Raw genomic sequence first — 24,875 nt, forward strand, 5'->3', positions numbered from 1 at the left:
TCTGAGCCACCCTGGAAGAAGAGTTGTTTTGGACAACACATTAAATACATTGCGAAACATGATCACAAAAAATCTCATGATATTTTAAGTAAATTTATGATTTTGTGTTGGGCCACATTCATAGCCATCCTGGGCTGCATGAGGCCAGAGGGCCACAGGTTGGACACCCCTGAGCTAGAGAGAGAGGTCTTGCCAAGGCGAGCTAAGTACCAAAGCCCCTGTTATGAATGAGGCCATCTTAGACTTTTCTGCCACAGTCAAGCTACCAGTTGACTACATTTAGTAGAAAAAACAGTTCACCCGATTTTAGCCAGAACTGCTGACACACAGTTGTAGGAAATAATAAATGGTGGTTGTTTAAAGTCACTGAGTTTTGGGTGGTTTTTTACACAGCATTATTGCCTGTAACACTGTAGTACCCTTATATCTTGTCTCTCCCTTCTTGCTCCAACCCCATCCTTATGCTATATCCTGCCTATTCTCTATGAAGCAGCTAGAATGATTCCTTTAAAATTAGTACCAAATTTGTCACTCCTCTTCAGTGGAACACCTTAAGTCCTTACCATGTTGTCTTCCCCTCATTACTTCTCTGCCATAATTTCTTTTCTACTCTTCCTTTAATTTGTTTTATGGCTGCCATGCTGGTCTCTTTGTATACTTTGGTATTTGTTGAATGAGTTCTCTGAACTTGTTCCCATGCTATAAAATTAGATAATACCTATCTTACAAAATAATGTAAAATTCTTAGCAGAATAGGCTTTCAAATGTTATTGAGAGTGGGGAGAAAATTTAAGTAGCCACTAGCATACTTTCTCTTGTTTCCCTCTTTTGGTAGGTTAGAGATGTGTTGTTCTCTCTCCCACCACCAGCTTACATACTTTAGTGAATGAAGGAGCATGTTCTTACACAGTTTTATTTATATATACACGCACATGCATATATATATAAAGAATATACATTGTTTTTTTAATTAGCTGTATTTGAAGATCATATTACATGTGCCTATTTTGCTGAGCTGCTGATAGTGTCAGAGTATATTGCTGAAGGGAGGGAGCCAGCACTATTAACTTTTTTTAAAAAATAAGGAACTGGCCTGGCTGGTGTGGCTCATCAGATTGAGTGGGGACCTCTGAACCAGAGGGTCGCTGGTTTGATTCCCAGTCAGTGCACATGCCTGGGTTGCAGGCCAGGACCCCAGCTCAGGGCACATAAGAGACAATGGCACATTGACGATTCTCTCCGTCTCTTTCTCCCTTCCCCTCTCTCTGGAAATAAATAAAATCTTTTTTAAAAATCAGGAAAAAGTTTTTCTGGGTTTTTCAAATGCCTTTTGGCATCTGTAGAAATAAAGATTTTTCTTTATTTGTTGATCCTAAGTAAACATTTTGTATCTCACACTCTTTTTCAGCACCTGATTCCAGAGAAACTGAGACAATATCTTTGTGGGGAAATCTATTCCTGATTTCTTGCACTTAACTCTTTTTTAGCATCTCTGCAGATTCTTGCTAGAAACAGTTATTGTACTGGTTGCCAGATGGTGGTTTTTCTAATTTCATGATTTCTTCTACATAAGAATTGTACTATAAGAAAGAGGTTTCCCTCCTTCCCATTTTTAGTTATTCATTTAAAGATTGTATTTATTTATTTATTTACAAAAAGAAGGGAAGGCGGGGAGAAACATTAACATGAGAGTGGAAGATTGATCTGTTACCTCTTGTCCACACCCCCACCCAGGACTGAAGCTGCAACCCAGCCATGTGCCCTGACTGGGAATCCAACTGGTGACCTTTCATGTTGCAGAATGATGCCCAACAGACTGAGCCACACCAGTCAGGGTCATTTACTCATTTATATGCACATGGTCTCATGGATTCTTCTTTTATGGGTTATAATCTTACCCTTTTTTGTTGTCGTTCTGATTCTCTCACACTTGACCAATAGAATCTCTTTCAGTTTGGTTTCTCTGTCTTTCTGACATGTCCCCATTATTTATTTCTTCCTTACTTTTTGGCAACATGATTTTTAAGGCTTATCTGATACTTTTCCTGTCCCTGGAATCTGCCATTTCAAAGTGGAACAAATCTGAATGTAAAAAATAAAAACATTCAGGTACTAGAAGAAAATGTGAGTGGATAATCTTACAACCAGAGATTAAGGAAAGCCTTATAGGAAAAAAAAAAGGATAGGTGATGTAAATAGATAGTTCACAGTAAAAAAAAATGAACATGGCTCATAAACCTATGAACAGATGCTTACTCTCATTTATAAGATAAATGCAAAGTGAAACTACCCTACAGTACCAAAATTTGAAAACACTTTATTATGTATATACTAGAGAAACAGGCAGTTTCATACATTGCTGGTAGGAGTATAAAATGGTACAACCCCTATAATGAGGATTTGGGGGATAAGTGGGCAGATTTACTTTTTGTCCAATAATCCCACTATTGGCATCTACACCGAAAATAAACTTTCACAAATAACACATGCATAGGGTTATTTATTGCCACATTGTAGCATCAGAAAACTGGAAACTACCCAGATGTCTATCAATAGAGGCCTGATTGTATTACCGGGACCCCCACACAATGGAGTACTGTGCAGTGCTGTACAAACAAGCCGTGATTGTGTCTGTGTACTCATATGTAATGATTTTAAAAAAAGCAAGGTGTGGAATGGCTTATAAATGGAGAAATTGGAAATAACAGGGTGAATACAAGTAGCTTTACAATTGTGAGTGTATGAAACAGGGTTTATTCTTATATTATTAATTATTGTATTATCATCCTTACAAACACCTTAAACCTACTTTTGCCCCCACCATGTATATACTTACTTGCTTATTTTGGTAAAAGAAAATATAAGAAGGATAAAACAAGTACTAATAAGAATGATTACTTGGAATAAGGAATGAAAGCCAGGCCTTTCTGAGTACCTTTTTATATAACTTTGACTTTTAAACCATTGATATTTTATGCATATTGAAAAAATGAAATTAGAACAAAGAGGGGGGAAAACTGTAAAATCTGAAATCATGATAAATGAACTTTATTAAATTATTTCTTATTTTCTTCTTTTGTTTGTTTGGTTTTTTATTTGCTAATATGAGAGAGAAGGAGAAAAGGCGAGAGAGTCAGAAGCAAGGATTTGTTGTTCCACTCACTTATGCACTCATTGTGGCTTCCTGTATATGCCCTCACTGGGGATCAAACCAGCAACCCTGGTGCGTCAGGATGATGCTGTAACCAACTGAGCCTTCCTGGCTTGGGCTTCAAGTGACTTTTGAACATAGTACTTCTTAGTGGGATATAGTCTAAAGCCAAAACAAAATAAAGTGAAAAAGCTGCAAAGACTCGTATGCAGTTTTTCAACCATTTTATGTATATTTTAGGATAAACTAAATTAAGTCAATTAATTGGGAACTAAGATATTCATTGTAAAAGCAAAGAGATGCAAATAATATGCCAAAGAAATTGAGGAAAAACTCTTTCTATAGAAAAACTCTATGATAGACTAATTAAGTAACTATGAGTGCCATAGAGGAGTCCTGTTCAAGGTAGCACTAAGGAAAAAGCTAAGGAAACAGCACAGCTATAACCATATGGATATGCCTAAAATGAACAGAGTTGTGAGAGAAATGTTTAACGTAATTGCAGTGTCAATGATGAAGAAGAATTTGAGTTTTAGCAATTTAGTGTTTTTAGGATGTTTTAGAATGTGTAATTCTGAAGTTGCATTAGTGTTTACATTTTATAACTAAACTTTGTTTTTATGAAAATGGTATTAAGGTGAATAGTCAACCTGTGATAAAATTTATGTACAAATTGTTTAAAGTATATTAATTCACTATTTTTTCTTCTATTCTAGTTACTCTTTTTGGAAATGGAGAAAATGGTAAGGTACTTTTAGTCTCAACTTAAGTAGACTACTTAGGGTATCATAGTTACAACCCATATTCTTTTTATTTAGTGATGACTGTGTTTTTGTGTTCAGAAAGACAGTATATACTTTTTAAGTTTAAGTAATTAAAATGAGATGTAATACTGGGTTCATTTCTATACATTCAATATATTTTCATTTCCATTATTTATATAAATTAAAGTAGTTGTTATTTTGTAAGGCATCTAGTACCCAAACTTCATTGATGTACATATTTCTGCCTTGTGTGTTCTTCAGAACTCTATAGTAATAGTTCAAAGATATTTACTATCTAGGGTAGAAGAAGGGATTTTATTTTCTCTTGTATATACATTTGTTAAAAATTATACTTTAGTACTCAGAGACATTTAGTTAAATAGACTGTAAGTTTGTAAATTGTATTACTGGTTCATTTTGAAAGGGAATTAAAAGTTTTTATTATGACTAGTCAAAGACAGGACTAGAGGAAAAAATATTTGCTCAGAGCTCACTGAGATAAAATAAAATTTTAGTTGTAATGAGACAGATTTCAGGAATAAAATTTGATGATTTGAGATACAGAAATCCAGACAATTTCTAGAACAGTTTTACAGTTAGAAATTAATATTTATTCTTATTACTGGAAATAATAAGGCATTAACTATGTAAGTCTCAAGTTGGCTTTGAATCTGATTTCTCAGTAGCAGAATAAACATAGACTCAATCTCTGTAGGTTTGTTTTTCTTCCTTTAAATCAGAATTGTGTTCCATATGTTGAATGAGTACATACAGAAAGCAGAGAATTTCTGAAGTTCTTAAAACAGAACTTTTAATTTGTATCTTTATTTCTTGGGACTGTTTTCTCCATGTCTGCCAAAGAGTCTTTTGATGAAGTTGTTTGCTTGCTTATTGGTTTGTCTTTAATTCAGTTACAGGTGATTTATGAATCAGGCTTTTTGATTTATAGGTTCCTTTTTTCTTTCAGCTTTGATTTAATTTGCTTAGTTCACTTACTTTATATATTTCTTCTAGCACATGTGTGTGCACAGAAGTTTGTTATTAGCAATCACATTGATTCAAGCTTGTTTAAAAGCAATATTTTCTATTTTTTACATCATAATTTTGATGCCAGAGTGGGGAGTCCCCTGTGGGAACTCCAGACTCAAGCCCAGAAGAATTTAAGACTCAAGCCACATAAGAGGTTAAAGTGGAAAAGCAGGTTTTATTGAGAAGAGGGAACAAGCAAGAAAACCCACTCCATAGATAGAGTAATGGACTCTCCTCACTAAGGGAGGAAGAGAGGCCTCAGCTGTCTCTAGAGGTTGAGCTTATATCTGCTTGTAGTCTCTATGGAAAATTGGTGGTATGGGAAAATAGAGTGGAAAGAAGTTGAGATTAATTTTGACCTTTACAAGGTATATTTTGTGGTGTTGTGTTCTCCATTTGTGGTATGGTTAAACTATAAGGTATGAATGAGTAGCTATTAATCAGTCTTAGGCAGGAATTTTCTTTGTCCAGAGGTTCCTCATGGTCTGCTAGCATTTCTAGTCAGGTGGGTTCTGTGTCAGGCAGCGCGTAGCAGGCTCCTGACTTACATGGGCTGTGAAAGAACTCACAAAGTAAAGGTAGCAAAGTTTTTATTTTTGCTTTCCCAAGGGAGGGAATGGGCTAGGTGTGGAGAAATGCACCAGCCCCGGGAGGTTAGGGCTTTGGGCACTTATTGGGTAATGGGATAGTTCTAGAGCAGGAGGTTTCAGTTGAGCTGCAACTTGCTTCAAAGGTGCAGGGTCCAGTTTGGATGGCTGTGGTCTGGTATATCCTATTTCATAAGTTCCTAGAATCTCAGCACCTTTAGGGTGCTGAGAATTGCTTCCAGTAATTTTCTAGTCCTGAGGATAAAAGCTTTAAAACAATTAGGGTCGGTCATGCTTTATGGGGTCCAGCTAGCTCTGGGAAAGAGGACCTGAAAGGGGGGCTCATGTCCTGTTATTAAGTACTTACTATATTTCAGGCATTATGCTGAGAGATGTATTTTACCTATGTTTTGTGAGTGAGAGTTACAGGTGTTTAAAGCAAGAGTCATTTTGTTTTTGTTCTTATGGAGAGTAGAAATATTCTAAAAATATGTTAAATGTTTTTTAAATGTTTTTAGGCTGTATTGTTTTACATTCTAGCTTTAATTGTGACCAAATGGTCAAGAGGTTTAAAGTAACTCTAGCCTACCATTTATTTCAAAGCTACACAATAGTGTATAGATGACAGTTGACAGACTTGACTGAATGTCAGGCCAGGCAAAAATAAAGTGAAGTGAGTTAGGTGAAGATGACAGTTGGTGGTAACATTAGGAGACTGAACTCCAGCATGCTTTTCCAAAGGAAAACAAAGAATGGTATTGAATCTACTGAGTGGACTGTGGGATTCAACGTGGAGGGAGCTGAAATGATACAAAATGCAGTTTGAAAAACCAGTATTTTTAGTGAGGATGACAATCAATTTTAATGGAAGTGAAAAGAAAGCAAATTTGAAAATAGAAGGAGATTATAGTTAGGACTTTATTCTGGGATCAAATGTTGGCTTTAAAGTAGGCTGTGACCACTATTGTTGCCTAAGGTAAACCAGTCTAGAAATAGGTTCTTGCTAAGTTGCGGGAAATGCATTTTGGGGACTCGCACATAGGAGGATTTGAACAGTACTAGTAGCAGCAAGATTTAGTGGAAGGGCACACGGGACACAGATTCCCCTAAAGAGGGCGCTGTACTGTCTTTTCCACAACCTGGTGGCTCAGCTCTGTCTCATTTCAGAAGTCCAGCCTCTGGGGTCACAGCCCCCAACTTGTCCCCGCTGAGTCCAGGAGGAGAGCCAGGGCCCGGAGCTGCAGTGTCATTAGCCCGGGATCCGAGACTCCAGTTAGTCCTGCATAGTCTTTGCTCCCATCTGGTCCCCAAGGGCTGCCCCAGAGAGAGAGAGAGAGTATGTGTGAGACTTGGACCTTGTTAAGCTTTGATTATATTTCCTTGGGTTTGAGAAGGAGTAATTTTCTTTCATACTACACTATCTCTTTCCTGGATCTTCACAGGGCTCTACTGATGCCTCCTGCTATCCAATTCGTTTCCTAGGTTTTTCTCTTCCCTTTTATGGTCGCTATTTTTACTCCTATTGCACATGCCTCAGCAGAGGAATTTTCCCTGTTTATTCTCCCCCTCCCCAGTGCCTGCAAACTGATGGATTGTTCTCCCAGGGAGACTGGAAAGCTGGTTTCCGGTCTTTCCTGCCTGCTCCAAAATTAACATCACTTTGGTGGAGAATGGGGCTCTCGTGTGGGGTATCTGAAGCATTAGCCTCTGACTTAGTCAGGCTTAGCCAGTTTTGCTTCCTTCTCTTTTGTTAATACCTAACTAGCTGCCTATGCTAACACTATGATGATGGTTCAAGAAGTGGAGGAAAATATAACTTTAGGTATGACATAGTGAAAAGAGCCTTGGATTTTTACCAAGCAGATATGGGTTTGAAATCTGGGTTTCTCGTTTAGTAACTAAATGAAACTGGTCAAGAGATTAAATCCCCTGAGCCTCAGTATTTACCTTTGTAAACTGAAAGAATTACCACATTGTTGTGAGAGTTAGAAATAAGGTCTACCTTATATGTCATCTCTTAGACTTTCAGTGGCAGAAGTGGTGATTTGAATAACTATGGTCAGATATGGTTACTAGGAAGTCCCAGAGTTTTAGAATGAATTCATTAGTTATATAGATGGAGTTACTTCACCGGAATTTCACTGCCAAGGGGTAGGAGACTAAGCAGCACATTTTACACTGCCCACTGAGATGGGTTGGAAATGAGAGAGACGGGACTGGGGAGACCAGTTGACTTTTGCATTAATCCAAGTAAAATAAGCAAAAGTTGAAGTAATGAAAAGTTTACTTTGAAAGAGCTTTTAGGAGCTAGAATTTGAAGTGCTTTTTACTGATGAGCTGCAGGATATGAGGAGTCATTGAGCCCTGGCTTCCTGTAGGCTTCCTTCCTGCCTCCTGGACCAGAATAATTGCAACAGAAAATGCTGGAGTCCAAGGAGTTGTCACTTTTTTATTTAAAAAGAACATTTTTAAACCCCAAAACATAAGGAAAAATAACCTCAGACCATAGGAAGAACAGCACTTTGAACTGAAAACATGTTAGCTCTGTAAAAGCTTTATCATGTTGTTATTAATATTTATCATTTCATTGTAGATCAGTGAAAACTTTTATTAGTCCTTCACGTTGGGAAGTGCTGACAAAGAGAATACAAACAAGAACCACCTTTTGAAAAGAAATTAAGATGCCTGGAGAGTAATAAAAACCAGTATTTATTAAGAATTTATTATGCACTAGGCACTGTCCTTAGTGTTTTGCTAATATTTATTAACTCATCAATATTAAGCAGCTAACTTTAGTGAATCAAGTGAAGTGGTTTAATTGAAGACTGAGCAAATTATTTGGAGAGTAGAGTATGAGGGTGCAATGAATTCTGGAGGTAATGGAGAAGGCTTTTGTGGAAAAAGTAGTATTTGACCTGAACTTTAAAATGCTTTTAAAACCTATGCTTTGTTTTTCAGTGGGTTTATGGTGTTGAGTTCCAAACTTAGAAATTAAGTGCCTGGTAGATAGTTTTTGCTTCTTGTGGAAATCAGTCCCATTTCTTCCAAACAGAAAACTGCAGAACCCAACAAAATGCTTTAAGTTATTTCAGTGAGTTTAATATTTGGAGATAAAGATGGTGGAGTGTTAACACTAATCCTTGGGAACTGGTTATGGCAGAAATTCAAAGTGGCTAAAAATTTTTTACCCTGTGTTGAAAAGGACTATAAAAATTTTAATAACTTTTCTGAATAATCCAGGGATTGAGTTTTTCTGATGTACTGATTATTTGCTGTGATAGGAACTTCTTTTATTTATTTTCACTTCATATTTTAGGGGATTTAATGTTCATTGTAATGGAATCTGTTTTAAGTCATTTAAAGCCTAACTCTTGGGAAGAACTTTGAAATGCCATCAGTGAAAGAGGTGTTTTCAACTTAAATGTTTAGCAGCTTAATAAAATCAAGTCTCATCTCAAACCAATCTTAATACTACTTATAAACTAGAATGATAACCCTTAAAAACAAAATGTTCCTTCATATCTGTAATTTTACCTCATGCAGATAAAGGACCTCATGTATTTGATGTCTTTAGTATGTTTTAATTTTTTTGTTATATTAAACCTCCTTACCCTAAATATTGTGTTTTAATGTAGTGCTTTTTCCTGTTTTCACCAGGATTCAATGAAATGTTGTTTTTATTTACCAGGAAAGGCCGTTGTTTACCTTGTGGCTTTTCATCTGTTCTTTGTTATGTTTGTATGGTCCTATTGGATGACAATTTTCACCTCTCCCGCTTCCCCCTCCAAAGAGGTAAATTTAATGTTGGTAAATTGACAAATGCTGTAATTAATTATGGAATTATTTTCCCTGTGTTATCTTTGTTAAAACTATTACATGACTACATTTGTTCTGTCTCCATTCATGAAAGTACTTGTTAATTCTGCATTATGGATGTGATCATCAGCCTATTCTCAGATAGAACCCCATGAACATAGATAGCATAAAGATGAATGATGTGTTAAAGTTTAGCTGTACTAATGTTCCTCTGCCGTGTTACATTTTCTTAAATTAAAGATATTCTTTATATCACTGGATTAAAAATTTTTAAGGGACAGAATAGAGTTAGTTAAATGAAGTTTGGTTTTAGAAACTTTTTAACATTTATATTTTCCCAGGCCTGAATAAATATACTACAACTAAAGAGAGTGATTTGATTGTGAGAACAAATTGTCTAGGCTGTTGCTTGTTACAACTTAATCTGGCCAGTTTAAGGTTCCATCTGGAAAATAAGGTGACTGAACATTCATGTGGAGCAAGTTTCAAGACCAGTGTCTCTCTCTTGCCTTGACATCACCTGAATTCTCCTCTACCTATAATTTATTACAGCTAGATGGTTAAGAATATATTCCCTAGGGTTAGGGTCGTCCGAGTTTGATTTTTCCTCTGTAACACATTGCTTAATGACTCTGAGCCTCAGTTTCTTATCGGAGAATGAAGTTAATAATGGTGCCTGTCTCTATAGGATGTTTGTGAGAATTAAGTGAGGTTCACTCATATAAGGCTTTTAATATAGTACCTGCTACATGGTTAGCACTCAGATATTAGCAATGATGATAGTGTAATTATTTCTCTTAATATTAAATTCATTAAAAATTATAGACCAGTTATTTTAAAATACCAACTTCTATTTAACTTTTTATAGAAGAACATATATGCAGAAAAGTGTATGTACTATAAGTGGACTCTTGATGAATTTTCACAGATTGAACACACTTGAGCATCTACCACCCAGGTCAGAAGCAGAATATTTTCAGCTTCCCATAGCCTCATACTCCCTTCCGCTCACCCACTTCATGGGAAGCCAGTCCAGTAGCACTGATTGGTTTTGTTTGCCTGGTTTTTTACTTCACATAAATGGAGTCATACAGGACAAATGCTTGTGTGTGTGGCTTCTTTCATTAACATCCTATTTGTGAGATTTGTCCATGTTGTATACAGCTGTGGATCACTCATTCTCATTGCTTATATTTAGTTGAGGTCTGTAGTTAATGTGCTTGGTGTAATATTTGGTGGGCACAGACATCTGGGTAGCTTCCAGGTTAAGGTCACTACAAATAGGGCTGCTGTGAACCTACTAGTACACGGACAAATGCACGCATACATGCATATGTGCATACATACATAGTTCTTTTGGGTAGGTGGCTAGGGGTAGAATCTCTGGATCATAAGTTGTATATACATTGATCATTAGTAGATAATGCCAAACATTTTTGGCCATTTTTTCTTATTATGTGCTTTTAAGGGGTTTTATAAATGATCAATAAATCTTAGTGTTTCTTCAAATATATTCTTCAGACATTTCATAATAATCAACCCTTAGAGTTATGCCATCCATATCTTAATGCTTTAAGTTGAAAAGGACCTGATTTTATTTAATCAATTACTAGTCATGATGGCTATTGAAAACATAGCATGCATGAGAGTTTAGTTCTTATTAAAGGAAATAAAAAATAGAATAGGAAAAGCAATTGGTAATACTAATGAAAAGCAGTGTAGCATAGAGGTTAAGAGCTCAGACTGGCTCCAGACTGTCAGGTTCAACTGTTACCTCTGCCTCTGAGCAGCTGTGTGACGGCAAAGACTTTGCTGAGCTGTCCGTAGCTCAGACCTCTCTTCTGTAAAATGAGGATGACAGTAGTACATGTCTATGGGATTGTCGTAAGGGTTGAATCAATTAATAATATGTTGATTACTAAATTGACAGCAATAATCTTGTATTATTACAATAAAATAAAGTGCTTTAAAGAATGCCTAGCACATAGTAAATGCCATCTAAATGTCATTATCTTTTGTAGTGGTTGTTTTTTGGCACATTGCACCCATTTAGCCTTCTGCCCAGGCTTAAGCCTTTATAGCCATTACTCACTCTCTGCAAGTTTAGCTGCCTGCCCAAATCTACACTCAGAGACCCTGCTGGGCATGTCTTACTTTCCTTGTTATGGCTCTATTATAGGATATTGTAATTGCCTGTTTTACTTATATATCACCCCATTAAACTTAGCTTTTTGAGGGAAAGGGATCGTTTCTATAATGTTCTCCACTGGCTTCCTCTCCCCACTTTTTAGCACATAGTTGGTATTCAGTAATTACTGAATGAACAAATGAATTATTAAATCATTAAGGGTTAGCTAAACTAGGTTGCCTTGACAAATAAGAACAGGATTTTAACTTTCTCTTTCTTTTTTTTAAATATATTTTATTGATTATACCATTAAAGTTGTTGTTCTATTCCCCCCTTCATTCCCCTCCACCCTGCATACCCCCTCCCCCACCATTCCCCCCTTTAGTTTATGACCACGTGTCTCAAGTTCNGCTCTCCCCCCTATCTATTTTCTCCCTACTGTCTATGCTATTTTCTGTACCTTCTCCCCCTTCTCCTCCTCCCACTCCACTGTTGCTAACCCTCCATGTGTTCTTCATTTCTATGGTTCCACTCCTGATCTAGCTATCCTCTTGATTTGCTTTTGTTTTAGGTGTGGTTGTTAATAACTGTGAGTTTGCTGTCCTTTCACTGTTCATATTTTTCATCTTCTTTTTTTCCTTAGATAAGTCCCTTTAGCATTTTATATAATAAGGGCTTGATGATGATGAACTCCTTGAATTTGATCTTATCTGAGAAGCACTTTATCTATCCTTCCATTCTAAATGAAAGCTTTTCTGGATAAAGCAGTCTTGTTTGTAGGTCTTTGGATTTCATGACTTGGAATATTTCTTTCCAGCCTCTTCTTGCCTGGCAGGTCTCTTTTGAGAAATCAGATGACAGTCGTATGGGAACTCCTTTGTAGGTGACTGTCCCCTTCTCTCTTGCTGCTTCTAGGATCTCTCCTTCATTTTCATCTTGGCTAATGTAATTCTGATGTGCCTTGGTGTGTTCCTTCTTGGGTCCAACTTCTTTGGGATTCTCTGAGCTTCCTGGATTTCCTGGAAGTCTATTTCCTTTGCCAGACTGGGGAAGTTCTCCTTTATTATTTGTTCAAATAAATTTTCCACTCATGACTGTTCCTCTTCCCCTTCTGGTACCCCTATAATTCAGATGTTGGAACATTTAAAGATGTCCTGGAGGTTCCTAAGCCTCTCCTCATTTTTTTCAATTCTTGTTTCTTCATTCTTTTCTGGTTGGATGTTTTGTTCTTCCTTCTGGTCCACTCCATTGATTTGAGTCCCAGTTTCCTTTCCATCACTGTTGTTTTCCCATGCATTTCCCTTCATTTCAATTAGTTTAGCCTTCATTTGTTTCTCTAATTTGTGACTATAATCAACCAGTTCTGTGAGCATCCTGATCACCAGTATTTTGAATTGTGCATCTGAGAGGTTTGCTATTTCCTGGTTGCTTAGAGTTATGGGCTCTGGGGCTTTGAGTTCTTCTTGAGCCATATTTTGGACTGTTCCTGCCTGTTATGTATGAGCAGCAGAGCCCTAGGTGTTCACCAGGGAGGGGCAACTCAGTCGCTGGGTTGTGACACTGTATGTGGGGGTGGCATCAAAGGAAAGCAGTGGCGGCCCCCTCCGCCATCTCCCGCTTCCGCCACTGGGCCGCATGATCGTCTCACCGCTCACTCCTCTGCCAGTTTATCTGCACGAGAATGTGTGACACGTGGTCAGCCTGCCCCACACCCTCACTGGGTTCACCGCTGGGGCCTGCGTGGTTCACTGCCGGGGCCTGCGAGGTCTGTCTCACTGCTCATTCCTCTGCTGGTTTATTTGCGCGGGTGAATATGTGACCCCGGTCAGCTGCCCCGCACCCTCACTGGGTCTGCAGTGCTACCCCGGCTGCCTGTGTGCCTGGGTCGGGGGATCTTTCCTGCCCGACCCTGCTCCACTGCTGGCTCCGCCCCTCTTACCTGTCCTGGTTGAACAGTTCCTGGTTGTTAGACTTACGTATAGTTCAATTTTCTGTTCTTTGGCTGCATCTTTGTTTACTAAACCTTTGTTGTATTCAAATTTGGTTATGGGAGAAGGCACAGTGTTTCCACCTACGCCTCCATCTTGGTGGAAGTCTAAGTTTCTCTTTCTGAGTAAGAGTACAGTGTGCTTACTGAGATACTCTGTAATTACAAATTTGTATTTAATTATGTAATCATGTAATAACAAATAATTACATAATTATAAATTGTGATAAATTTAGAAAAAACTTCATGTAGAGCGTAACAGTAGAAGCTGTTATAATAAAAAACTTTTAGATAGTGTGATCAAAGAAGTCTTCTCTGAAGAAGTGACAATTAAGCAGAGATCTTCATTTTGTTTTGTTTTTTAAGGTTTTATTTACTTATTTTGAAGAGAGGGGAAGGGAGGGAGAAAGTGAGGGAGAGAAGCATTGATATGAGAAAGAAACACGAATTGGCTGCCTCTTGCACTCTCCCCAACTGGGGACTGAACCTGCAACCCAGTAGGTGTCCTGACTGGAAATCGAACCAGAGGCCTTTCACTTTGCAGGATGATACCCAACCAACTGAATCACATCAGTTAGGGTGAGACCTTTTTTGTTTATTGCCGTGTCCTCATTACCTAAAATCAGAGCTAGCATATAATGGACAGATTGCTAAATACATGAATGAATGAATGAATGAATGAATGAATGGTGGGAGGAGATAGCATAAGAAGAGCTGGTAGGCATCTTCTATCACAAAGTGTCATCTTTCCAAAAAGAAAATATGTTTCTATCATTTTTATGGCAACCCTTCAGAGGTTCTCAATCCATTACAAGATGAATGACCTGCTCATTTACATGGTACACAAGATGTTTCATGAACTAACATCTTGACCAACTTCATCTGCATTCCTTTTAACCCAGCACTCAAGTAATATAGTATTGCTTTGAACATACTCTTTTTGTGTCTTTGTGCTTCCTATACCATGTTCTTTTTGGCAAGATTCTCTTTCCCTTTCTGTCTTCCTGAAACATTCCTGTTATGTCTCAAAACTCAGCTTAGATACCAATTTTTCCAGGTAACCGTCATTAACAAACCCCTACCCTCCAAAGGAGCTTTTACCTTACCTTGTAAAGTTAATGTATTTGTTTGCGATTTGTAATTTGCAATTCTTTGTTTGCGTGGCTTAACCTTTCTACCAGGCTGCATGAGTGTATTTTTGAAGGCAAGGTCTATATTTTTACTGGTCTTTGAACCTGGAACAGTGCAAACTCTTAATTGGTTTTTAATATATATTTAAGAAAACAATTTAAAAGATTTTATTTATTTATTTTTAGAGAGAGGGGAAGGGAGGGAGTGAGAGAAACATCAATGTGTGGTTGCCTCTCATGATGTATGGTTGCCAGGACCTGGCCCACAACCCAGGCATGTGCCCTGACTGGGAATTGAACCAGCGACCCTTTGACTCACAGGCTAACACTAAATCCGCTGAGCCACACCAGCCAGGGCCTATTTAAGGAACTTATTTAAAAATTGATTCTAGTGAGAGAAAGAAGAAGGGGAGAGAGAAAACCATTGATTTGTTGTTCCACTTATTTATGCATTCATTGGTTGACTCTTGTATGTGTCCTGACCAGGCATTAAACCTGCAGCTTTGGAGTATTGGAACGCCACTCTAACCAACTGAGCTACCCAGCCAAGGCAATATATATTTAAATTGAACTGTCTGGACACTGAATTTAAAATGACATTTTATAGTTTGAATTCTGTTTGGTAGCTTTTAATGGAAAATAAAGTTCTAATAATAATTTCAAAATTCTAATTCATTTTAAACTTTGTTTTATTCCATGCTTCATTTAAAATTCTGGCATCTTTTTAGATTTTCACTTGGTTTAAGCTTTTCATAATTTATGACCTTAGTTCTTAAAAAATAATAATGATGTTGAGGCCTGGAATACAATGGCAGGCTACAAATAGGACAGCCCAGAAAAAAATTTGTTCAGATTTTACAAGGAAATTTACAACCCCAAATTGGCTTTGGGGTTCTTAGGTTCCCCAAGGTAGAAATCAAGAAGAGACCCCAGAAAAGTTTCCAGGCAGATAGAAATTTTTTTTACTGATTGATTTTAGGGCAAGAGAGGAAGAAAGAGAGAGAGGAAGAGGAAAAGGGAGCAGGGAGAGAGAGAGAGAAAGAAAGAAACATCAATTTGTTGCTGTACTTATTAATGCATTCATTGGTGGCTTTTTGTATGTGCCTTGACCTAGAAATGAACCTGCAACCTTGGCATATCAGGACAATGCTCTGACCAACTGAGCTACTTAGCCAGGGTCACACAGACTTTTTTAATTATTTTTTAAAATTTTAGTACCATATCATATTAGTTTAAGGTGTACAACCTAGCAATTAGATACTTATGAGATGATTACCCTGATAAATCTAGTACCCACCTGACACCATACACAGTTATTAAAATATTATTGACTATATTCCCTATTTTGTACTTTACATCCCCATGACTGTTCTGTAACTACCAATTTGTACTTCCCGATCCCTTCACCTTTTTTGCCCATCAACCCCAACCCACCTTCAACTGGCAACCATCAAAATGTTCTCTGTATCTATGAGTCTGTTTCTATTCTGCTTGTTCATTTATTTTGTTTCTCAGATTCCACATACAAGTGAAATTATCTTACATTTGTCTTCCTCTGTCTGACTTATTTCACTTAGCACAGTTTCTTTTAGGTCTATCCATGTGTTACAGATGGCAGGATTTCATTGTTTTTATGGCTGAGTCATTCCATTGTTTATGTGCACCACTTCCTTTGTATCCAGTCAGCTATTAATGGACACTTAGGTTGCTTCTATATCTTGGTTACAAAATAATGCTGCAATGAGTATATGGATGTATATGTCTTTTTGATGTAGTGTTTGGGTTTCATTGAATAAATACCCAGAAGTGGAATTTCTGGGTCCTTCTTTGTCTCTTGTTATAGCCTTTGTATTGAAGTCTTTTTTGTCTGGTGTAAGTATTGCTACCACACATTTCTTTTTGTTTCTATTTTCGTAAAATATCTTTTTTTCCATCCCTTTACTTTCATTCTGTGGGTATTTTTCAATCTGAAGTGAGTCTCTTATAGACAGCATATGTGTCTTGGTATCCATTCAGCCACCATATGTCTTTTGATTGGAGCATTTAATCCATTTGCATTTAAAGTAATTGTTGAAAGATATATGTTTATTGCCATTTTATTATTTATATTTTTAACCTTTCTTCTTCTTCTTCTTAAAGAAGGCCTTTTATCATTTCTTATAATACTGCTTTTGGTGGTAATGAACTAACTCCTTTAGCTTTTTCTTCTCTGGGAAGCTGTCTAAATGTCCTTTGATTCCAAATGATAGCTTTGCTGAGTCTAGAAGTCTTGGTTGTAGGTCCTTGCTTTTCATCACTTTGAATATTTCTTGCCAACCCCTTCTGGCCTGCAAAGTTTCTGTTGAGAAATGAGCTGACAGTCTTATGAGAGCTCCCTTATAGGTAACTAACCGTCTTTCTCTCGCTGCTTTTAAGATTCATTCTCTCTGTCTTTAACCTTTGTTTTTTTAATTATGATGTGTCTTGGTGTCAGTCTCTTTGGGTTCATCTTGTTTGGGACTCTCTGTGATTCCTGGACTGTATGTCTATTTCCTTTACCAAGTTAGGGAAATTTTTCTGTCATTGTTTTTTCTAATAGGTTTTTAATCCCTTGCCCTCTCTCTTCTTCCACAACCCCCAGTAATGCAAATTTTTGTATGCTTGAAGTTTTCCCAGAGGCTCCTTATACTATCCTCATATTTTTGGATTTTTTTTCTTTTTTCTGTTCTGAAAAAAGAAGGGTTTTTTTCTGAAGGGTTTTTTGTTTCCAAATGGATGATTTGTTCTTGGTGTCATACACTCTACTGTTGAATCCCTGTAAATGATTCTTCACTTCGTTAGTGTATCCTTTATTTCTAACTGGCTCTATTTTATGCTTTTGAAGTTCTCACTAAGTTCATTCAGCATCCTTATAACCAGTGTTTTGAGCTCTGCATCTCCATTTTGTTTACTTCTTTTTTCTTGAGTTTTATTGTGTTCTTTTTATTGTGTTGGGCCGTGTTTCTTTGTTTCCTCATTTTGGCTTCCTCCTTGTGTTTGAATCAGGTACAGCTTCTGTGTCTCAGTCTCGGTAGGGTGGCCTTATGTATTATAGTTAAGTGTCCTTTAGGGCCTCGTGCAAGAGTATCAAGCTCCTTTTCACCGGGGGCCACATCAGCCTCGTGTTTGCCTTCAAAGAGCTGAATATAATTTTAGGACCATATAAATGTAAGTACTCCTTAAGAGTTAAGCGAAAGCTCAGTGCTGTCACTGGGTAGAAACAAGGTGCTGGGCCTGATAAAACAAGGTGGAGGGCCGGACTCAGCCCTCGGGCCTTGTGTTTGCCACCTGTGGCCTAGTGGCACATCTTTCCTGGTTATCAGAGCTGGGTGCCCATGTGAGCTGTATGCACCCTCCTTTTGGAGTTGAACCTTGATGGCTGTTGATATGTCAATGAGAAGGATTTATTCCCAGGCCAATTGGCTTCCAGGACTGGCTGTGATGATTGTGGAGGATCTGCTGTGTAGCAGTTGACCCCATGGACCAGGACTCTCTTCAGGGGGCTCTGGTGCCCACTGAGTCTGCCCCTTGCATATGTTATTTGTGGAGGTGGTTGCATGGTACTTTGGCATGATCTAAAGCTGTCCTGCTGGTGCACTAACTGGGTCAACTTGAGAAGTGCAGGCCTAGTTCAGCTGCCTAAGTCCTGCTCAGGGCCAGTGGATATGACCTACAAAGCTGTCTGTTGGCTGCTACTTATGCTGGGATTGGCGGTGGCTGCTACTGCCAGGCCCTGGGTCACAGCAACAGGTATGGAGTATACAGGGGCTAGATGCTGCTTACTTGAGATATTAGGAAAGTCTGAAGCATGAGCCAAGATGTGCTGTGTGTATGAAAAAGCCACAGGAAATAACTTAGGTGGGCCCACAATTTGAGTGGGGTGGGGTCTCTGGGAATCAGCAGGGTGGGGAGAACAGTGTGAGCTAGATTGATGGAGACTCAGATATGGTGTCCACCTGCTGCTTCTATGTAGGGAGGGCTCAGCAAAAGAACAGTGGCCTCTGGCAGCACTTCTGGGAGAAAGCAGCCCCTCCAGCCTTCATACTGAAGCCAGACAATTCAGTTCCTCCTTCTATGTACCCATATGAAAACTTTTTTTAAAAGATTTTATTAATTTATTTTTAGAGAGGGGGAAGGGAAGGAGAAAAAGGAGAAAAACATCAATGTGTGATGCCTCTCCAATGCCCCCTACTGGGCACCTGGTCTGCAACCCATGCATGTACCCTTACTGGGAATCGAACGGGCAACTCTGGTTTGCAGGCTGGCACTCAATCCACTGAACCACACCAAACAGGGCCCCATATGAAATGTTTTGAGGGTTGCCTCAACGCTGGAGCTCAGAACGAGTGAGATCATCAGAAAGTTTATGCACAGGCCCTTTAAGAGGAACACCTTGGGACACTAGGAGTCCTCAGCCTCACTCAGCCACAATCTTTGCTTTTTATAGCCAGAAGTTATAGGGAGTGCTCTTCCCAGCAGTGGAACCCTATTCTGGGGGGATGCATAATGTGGGGCTGGGACACCTCACTCCTCAGGGTATAATGAAATGAGTAGTCAGTACAAATTGCTGGAAAAGGCAGGATGCAGGGCGAAAAAAAAACCAAGGTGGAATAGAAGATTAAAAGCAGCTTACTCTCCAAAGGGAGATTCTCCAAGGCAGACAAGCAGCTCGAGACTCAGCAGAAGGGAGCTTGTACAGAGTATGCATGGTTCAAGACTTTGCCCCCTTGCTAATAAACATGTCGGCTGGAAGAGGGGAAAAGGCAAATATGGCTGACACTGGCCCTTATTTGTTGAAAAGCTGGACATTCTCACTGGTTTTCAGTTATATGGATGGGGAGAAGCCTTTTAAACAGAAGGTGGGCAGAAGCTCACTCTTGGCCTCTGGGCCTTTTGTCCTTTTGTCTTCATGGGCCCTCTTGCTTGTCTCACACCCTCTGGTTGGAGAGTGCTCAGGGCTTATGCCTTGTATGTTTGGAAGCCAGCTCCGGAAGGCAGGGTCCCTTGCTGGGATGTGTCCTTCACTGGGCTCCAGCCCTTGTAATATGTTACAACCCACTGCAGCATGGCATATGGGTCCTGGGCTGCTTCTACTCTTTCTCACCCTGAGATTAGCTCACAGAGGCCTGAGCTGGGAAATTCCTCGTGGATGGAACTTCCCCAGCATGACTGTCTGGAGTGTTCTGGCAGCACACCCTAGACCCTGAGAGAGATCAAGCCGCTATGCAGTGATGGCCACCCTGGCCTCAGAGAGAGATAGAAAGCCTAGAGCTGTAGAGATGGAGACCTAGTTGAGTAACAACCTTGGGCTATAGATAAGCAATAATGGGCAACTTCTGGACATGGATTTGGACATTAATCTTCCTGAGGGTGACTGGTTTTCTATGCTTTGTGAGAAAGGTTGGCTTGGTGAGCTCAGAGCAGGAATGCTCCCAGCCCCCTCAAAATGGGAAACCTGTTAGTAAAAACCTGTTTCTTTACCCACAAATCTTTGTTCTATGCTTATACATGGAGGCAACAAGTAGCTGGACCCCACGTTGCCCAGTTACAAAGGGAGACCTCCATAGACAACCTGCCCTTTGTGACCTTTAACTGCCACACATGGGCGTGTGACCAGTTTGTTCTGCATTTTTTCCTTTTTTACCAGTCTTGTAGTGGCTTTTTCATCATATCCATAGTTAGGACTTGTGTTTAGTTAGGTTTCAGGAGGTTCTGAATGATGGTTGTTTTGTATTTTAGTTGTGATTTTGATGTGTTTGTGGGAAGAGGTGAGTACATCGATTACCTACTCTGCCATCTTGACCAGAAGCCTCCCTGGTCAGATTTTATTAGGCTTATGTTTGAGCACAAGAGAGGCAGTAAGGTCAGGTATTTATTTATTTATTTATTTATTTATTGGTTTCTGGTTTTCTTTTTTTCTCAATTATATTTATTCATTATGTTATTACAGTTGTCCCATTTTCCCCCTTCATTTCCCTCCACTCTGCACACCCTCTCCCTCCCACATTTCTCTCCTTTAGTTCATGTCCATGTGTCTTAAGTTCTTTAGGTTTTACATTTCCAATACTATTCTTGCCCTCCCCCTGTCTATTTTCTGCCAGCCATCTATGCTACTAATTCTCTGTACCTTTGGTTTTCTTTTTTTTTTTAAAGATTTTATTTATTTATTTTTAGAGAGGGGGAGGGAGGAAGGAAGAGAGGAGAGAACCATCAATGTGTTGTTGCCTCTCACTTGCCCCCAACTGGGGACCAGGCTGGCAACCCAGGCACGTGCCCTGACTAGGAATCCAACTGGTGACTATTTGGTTCACAGGTCACCACTCAATCCACTGAGCCACACCATCCAGGGCAGGAAAGGTCTTTTAAACTGGGCTCTGCTTAGCTGCTTTTATAACCTGGGGACAGAGTGGGCTTGTATGAAAAGATGAACTTTTTGAAAAAGGTGGGTTTGTGGAATTTTCTGTTTCAGGGTCTATCTACTTCCTCCTTCTGTCAGATTGCTTAACATCTGTCTTTGCCCCCTGGGCTGTGAGGGTCAAAATTTCAAACTGTTCATTACCATCCTAGGAAGATGGAATAGCAATAAAAACTTCATTAGCTAGCTGCACATGAGAGTGCTAGTTATCACATCCACAGTTAGAAGGGAGATAAAAATAGGCACCTCTGTGTTTCTGACTAGAGAGTGAAGGGATGGTGATATTTTTACAGTCTGGATTTCTTTCTGGCCACCTGGTATCCTTGGGGTCCCAAACCTAGGTCCTTCTCTCTCAGTAATACCATAAGATTTTTATTCTCTACTTATAAATGTTTCAGAGAGTTGGACTTTCAGGGAAGAACTTTCTAACAAGTTATAATTCCCTTTAAGAGAATGGGCTGTCTTGCAAAATAGGTAAGTATTTCTGTACCTAAAAAATTCAAGAGGGGCTAGATCTTGGAAATGTGGTCTGAAGATTCCTGCCTGCCTGAGGTTAAAGTGACCTTAAGTCTCAATTGTAAGATCACGGGAAATTTCTGACTTCTTTCTGTCCTCTTTGTCTATGTAACTTCTTGCTTTTTATAAGTAATTTGGGATTTGCTTGTACCATCAAGATTGTATTGAGGGAGCCAGGCCCGGTAACCTAAATAGACTCTTCCACTTTGTACATTGTGGTGTTTCAGTCTGGTTAGAGCAACAGTCTATGAAAAGCAACAGCATGTATTTTACATCAGCAGTACTGGGGGAAACATGCTAGAGAAGAACCCAAAACACTTGAATTTAATATCAGTTCTGCCAGTAATTGTACAGTCTCAGACAGTAACCTGAGCCTATTGGGATCAGTTTCCTCAACCACAGCTCTTTTTTCTATGCCATACTGATGCCTTATTTATAATAGAATAGGCTACATCAATAAGCTAATACTGTTGATGATAAGGCATCAAGAATACATGGAATTTTAGCCCTGGCCTGTGTGGTTCAGTTGAAGCATTGCCCTGTAAACTGAATGTTGTAAATTGGATTCCTAGGCCTGGCAGATACTTAAGTAGTGGGTTCGATTCCCAATTGAGGCATGTATGAAAGGCAACCAGTCAATGTTTCTGTCTTACATTGATGTTTCTCGCTCGCTCTCTCCCTTCATCTCTTTATAAAATCAATGGGCATGTCCTCAGGTGAAAATAAAAAAAAATTTTTTTGAGTGTGGGGAGTTTTGGTATTTGAGCTAACAGGTAGACCAAAATATGTAAATAAAAAAGATAAAATTCCAGACATGATTCCTTAGGCCTTTTTGAGCAAAACTGTATAAGTAAGTAAGAATTGAGGAACAGTATTGTTAACATATAAAGCCCAGTCAAAAGCAAGTCTCAAACCATTTTTAGTTATTTTGTGAAATAAAGACTAACAGAAACATAAAGCTCCTGGCTACATGGAATAGAATCATAAAACTGGACTTCCTTAGGTACTGGGATGACATCAAAAGAAGAAAAACTGAAGTCCTTTGTAGGGAAAATGCTATTTAAGAGATGAACTTTATGCAGGTTATATGATGGGAGTAAAAACTTAAATGAAAACTAAAAACAACTCTATAAAGGACTCTCTGCTTGAGAAAAAGATACTATGCTTGCATTGACTGTCCTTAATTCTGGAGACAGTACTCCTATTTGGCTAGCTTTTTAAAAGCTAAAACAGAGTAGTAAAAGAATATGACTTTTACTCATTGAGACATTTGGCCAGAAAATAGTAGGACCCCAAGGTTTGTGATTTAGTCTTGTAGCCAAAACAAATGGCTACATTTTTTCAAAATTTAAAAATCTTGACACTTAACTTTCAAACACCAAAATTTTAGCTAGTATGTATTTGATTACCTTTCTGATGGCGGAATTTTCTCTTTAAAAAAACAAGATGCAAAAATATTTAGTTCATGTTCTTTGTTATTATTATTAAATAGACAAAATATTTTAATATGTGAGAGGTATAAATTTTATTAAAATGTACTTGATTTATCTTCTTTTAAAAATTCACAGAAAAGTTTTGCCTTTGTAAAGAAAATTTGGGGTTTTTTTTCTATTCTGGAAAAACTTTGTTATTATGAGTGTAATAGTTCATAATTATTGGATTAAAAAATTAATAATTATTTCTGCTTTTATAGTTCTACTTGTCCAATTCTGAAAGGGAACATTATGAAAAAGAATTCAGCCAAGAACGACAACAAGAAATTTTGAGAAGAACAGCCAGGGATTTACCTATCTATACCACGTCAGGCTCAAGGAGTAAGAAAAACTAATCTTAACCTTTCCTGCTCAAATAATTTTTATGATATGGTCATTCCTGCCAAGATATATTTACATGACTTGACTATTAAATGGATATTGTGATTCCACAAATAACATGGGCAGGAACGAGATTTCCCTATGTTTGTATCTTCTGTGGTATTTTAGATATAGATGTGTACATATATTGATAGATTTTTTTAAGAGGCTCTCCTTAATGTGAATCTCTTTTCTTTGCATATTCTTTTTTTTTAACTTAGTCTTTATGACTAAAAGTTTCAGTTATTATTCTTAGTAAACTATCATTTAGAAATTTGGTTTTGAATTTTAATATTGTGTGTCATAACCAAGTAACTTTTTAAAAATCAAGAATGTGCTGACTTGAAAGGGAGAGAGGTAAGACACAAAGGGGTAAAAAACTTGTTCGGAGTTATAAAGCTAATATCAGAGAGCCAGAATTTGAACTTAGGATTTTGTGGTCCCAAAGTTGTTGGTATGTCCTCTGTCCCACTGCCTCCATTGAGAGATATGTGAGTACAGTAGCAGCTTCCTTTCCTTAAGGGTAGAGCCTTATGATAGGGGTGAAACTATGAATCAACAAAGTATTCATTTAAATACAGGGAATTGTTTTAAATTATGTATTATATAACTCATTAATTCTTTCAAGTGCTAGATAATAGTAATAACTAACAATTATTCTGTTCTAAGTGCTTTGTGCACATGGACTCATTTAAACTTCACAACAGTCCTGTGAGGATGGTACTGTTGTCTACACTTTATAGAATAGGAAATGGAGATGCTGAAGGGCTTAAGTTCTCAATAATTTCAAGGTCAGACAGATATATGTGAAAAAACGGGTTTAGATTGAAGAACTCTGGCTTCAGAACCCACCATGCTTGTCAGTTTCCAGGGAAAATATAAGTACTTTCCTTTTGTATAGTTATATACACATTGTGAGGTTTTAAGTATAAAGTTTGCACAAGATTTTGAAGGGTATATATGACCAAGTTTTTTTTATGCACTTGATGCTGTCCTTTCTGCATAACTGGTATATTGCTATATGGAATGAAAGCATGGACTTCAGATCAAACCTCAACTTTCCATCACTAGTACAGTGAGAGTCACTTAAACTCTCTAAGCCCTAGGTTCCTCATTTTAAAATGAGGATAATAATATCTACCTTTCTGGCTTAGTAGAAGTATTAAATGAGATTCATAAATGAGATAGCACTTAGTATGGATCTTTGTACATAATAAATTGTCAGTAAATGATATCTAATTTTAAATAATACTTTTTTATATTTAATTATGAAAGCTCTGGTTTACAATACTTGATAGTAATTATAGTTCTGCAGATTAGATATTTTTAACCCAGGGTCTGAGATTTCAGAGAATTTATGAAGTCCTAAAATTATACACAAAATTTTGGGTCATTTTTCAAGTAACCTATTCATAGCAAGAGCATCTGATTTTAATCGCAGTATATGTGCTCCAAAGAGTTAGGAGGCATGATGTAAAACC

At 38.1% G+C, this 24,875-nt stretch overlaps 1 protein-coding gene across 3 annotated transcripts in view; it reads left to right on the plus strand.

Moving 5' to 3' along the window:
- The window catches only part of ZDHHC20 (zDHHC palmitoyltransferase 20), an 80,220-nt gene that overhangs the window by 12,771 nt on the left and 42,574 nt on the right, over positions 1-24,875 (plus strand). For all 3 annotated transcript variants that reach the window (XM_037037099.1, XM_037037098.1, XM_037037100.1), the window contains exons 2-4: positions 3,868-3,894; positions 9,220-9,323; positions 23,235-23,355. In XM_037037099.1, coding sequence (XP_036892994.1) covers positions 3,868-3,894; positions 9,220-9,323; positions 23,235-23,355 — 252 coding nt within the window. The remainder of the gene's footprint in view (positions 1-3,867; positions 3,895-9,219; positions 9,324-23,234; positions 23,356-24,875) is intronic.

Source organism: Sturnira hondurensis, unplaced genomic scaffold (assembly GCF_014824575.4).
Source record: "Sturnira hondurensis isolate 20B ecotype Veracruz unplaced genomic scaffold, ASM1482457v3 Scaffold0022910, whole genome shotgun sequence".
Classification (NCBI taxonomy): Eukaryota; Metazoa; Chordata; class Mammalia; order Chiroptera; family Phyllostomidae; genus Sturnira; species Sturnira hondurensis.